This window comes from Cyprinodon variegatus, unplaced genomic scaffold, assembly GCF_000732505.1.
Source record: "Cyprinodon variegatus isolate N-32 unplaced genomic scaffold, C_variegatus-1.0 Scaffold1112, whole genome shotgun sequence".
NCBI classification, from domain to species: domain Eukaryota; kingdom Metazoa; phylum Chordata; class Actinopteri; order Cyprinodontiformes; family Cyprinodontidae; genus Cyprinodon; species Cyprinodon variegatus.
In genome coordinates this window covers 115974-117807 of record NW_015151565.1, presented here as the reverse complement: position 1 = coordinate 117807, position 1834 = coordinate 115974, and the positions used below count along the sequence as shown (strand labels likewise).

Here is a 1834-nt window from a genome sequence, read left to right as displayed (position 1 = left end):
GCAGTATCAGACTCATATTCTGACTAGAATTGAGTCGGACTACGTCAGGCTAAGGAACAGCATGATTGATGAGCAAAGTTCAGATTAAGGTTTGGAAAAAGCATCACCAGACGGCGCCTCCTCCCCGAACCGCGAACATGAAAGAAGCGGCGAACGGTTTACTACTCCAGATCAGAATGCCACCCGTTAGCAACAAGGACTGAGGAAGAGGAAACGGATGAAGAGGAGGAAGAATCCTCCAGATTTTCAGAATAGTCTACCCCCCCCCCCCCAATACACACACACACAGGGGATGGGGGGGGTGAGTATTCTGAAAGTCTGGAGGATTCTTCCTCCTCTTCATCAGTCCAGCGTTCCCGCGTATTGCTAACTGGCGCTAATGAAAGAATCATCCAAAACATCGGGACTACAGCTAGCAACACAGCTGTGGTGGCAGTATGATGCTCTGGGCTGCCACCATCTGGACCTCTGACTGAAGAAGGTCCAAGTCGGGTTCTGCAGCAGAACCTCTGAAGGGTCCAAAGAGACCAAGGGCTGGAGTGTCCTAGTCCAAGTCTGGACCTGAACCCTTCATGATCCAACCAGGTCCGAACTCTGCAGTGACGACAGGAACCAGCAGAACATTTTGTTTATTTGGTACCGGCCCGACAAACAGAACCAGAACCCCATTAGTTCTGCAGAAACGGCTGCTCCGCCGAACCAGAACTGAATAAGAGGAAAGCATGGCTCAGCAGAACCTCCTGGGAGCAACATGGAGGACCTCCATCAGAAACACTTCAGGACTCTGAAGGTCTTCCACATGAGGAACACGTGACTACATATGACTGCATGTGACCCCCCCCTCGGGGTTCTGCTCCATACTGGTCCCAGTCCCCCCAGCACTGTGTCGTGATGAAGATGCTGGAGGACCGGGTACGGTTCTGCTGGAGTATCGGTTCCGGTTCTGCTGGAGGTCCCGGAGCCTCGCGCCTCTGCAAAGGGACATGAATAATGCAGCTCGTGTCGGTTCGGCATCGCTACGGCGCAGGGAGACTTCCGGCGCGGCGCCACCTTCAAAATAAAAGCCCGGGTCTGGATCTGAGCGGCTGCGGCCCGCGGAGGGAGGCCGACATCTTTTATTTTGAAAGTCTGGACCGGGGTTTCTCCTCCAGATTAAAATAGCTGAAAAAGCTCAGATTCCAGCATCAAACTCATTTCTCAGCAAACTAATAATGCCTGAATGCAGATTTCCACCCATTCCCCGCCGAGCCGCTCACAGAACCGAGCCCACATCAGTCCGAACCGGACCGAACCCCCCCGGTTAGCCGCTGCTAGCCGAGGCGCTCTGCGAGCCTCTCAGCCCGAATCGTGACAGGCAGCAGAAAACGGGCCGGATGTGCAGCGATCAGGGCCCCCAGGAGCCGCAGCTTACCCGTCAGGATGCCCACTCGGGTCGTATGGTCGTGGTTGGTGAGCACCATCCCGTCCGCCGCCATGTTTCCAGCCTCTGTCTGCACCGTGACGGCTCATACGTAGAGGCAGGGGGAGGAGGTGGTGCTGCTGCACCTCTGGAGGACGACCCCCTCTCTGCATGCATGCACCAGTGGCCCCCAGCTGGGAGGAGCTCCCCCCCCCACTGGAAGGGCTTCTGATGCTGCCCACAAGCAGCGGTGGAAAACATCTGGTTCTCCAGCAGATGTTCAATAGATCTGATAGAAGCCATGGAAGCTTCATTCATCAGCATGATGGGGGAAAAAAACAGCACAGGATCGATCTATCTATCTATCTATCTATCTATCTATCTATCTATCTATCTATCTATCTATCTATCTATCTATCTATCTATCTATCTATC

At 54.0% G+C, this 1834-nt stretch overlaps 1 protein-coding gene across 1 annotated transcript in view; it reads right to left on the bottom strand.

Annotated features, from left to right (window-relative positions):
- LOC107101560 (gephyrin-like) overlaps positions 1-1582 on the bottom strand; it is a 25694-nt gene extending 24112 nt beyond the window's left edge. The window contains 1 exon segment of the mRNA XM_015400515.1: positions 1412-1582. Coding sequence (XP_015256001.1) covers positions 1412-1475 — 64 coding nt within the window. The 5' untranslated portion in view covers positions 1476-1582.
- Between the last annotated feature and the right edge of the window lie 252 nt (positions 1583-1834).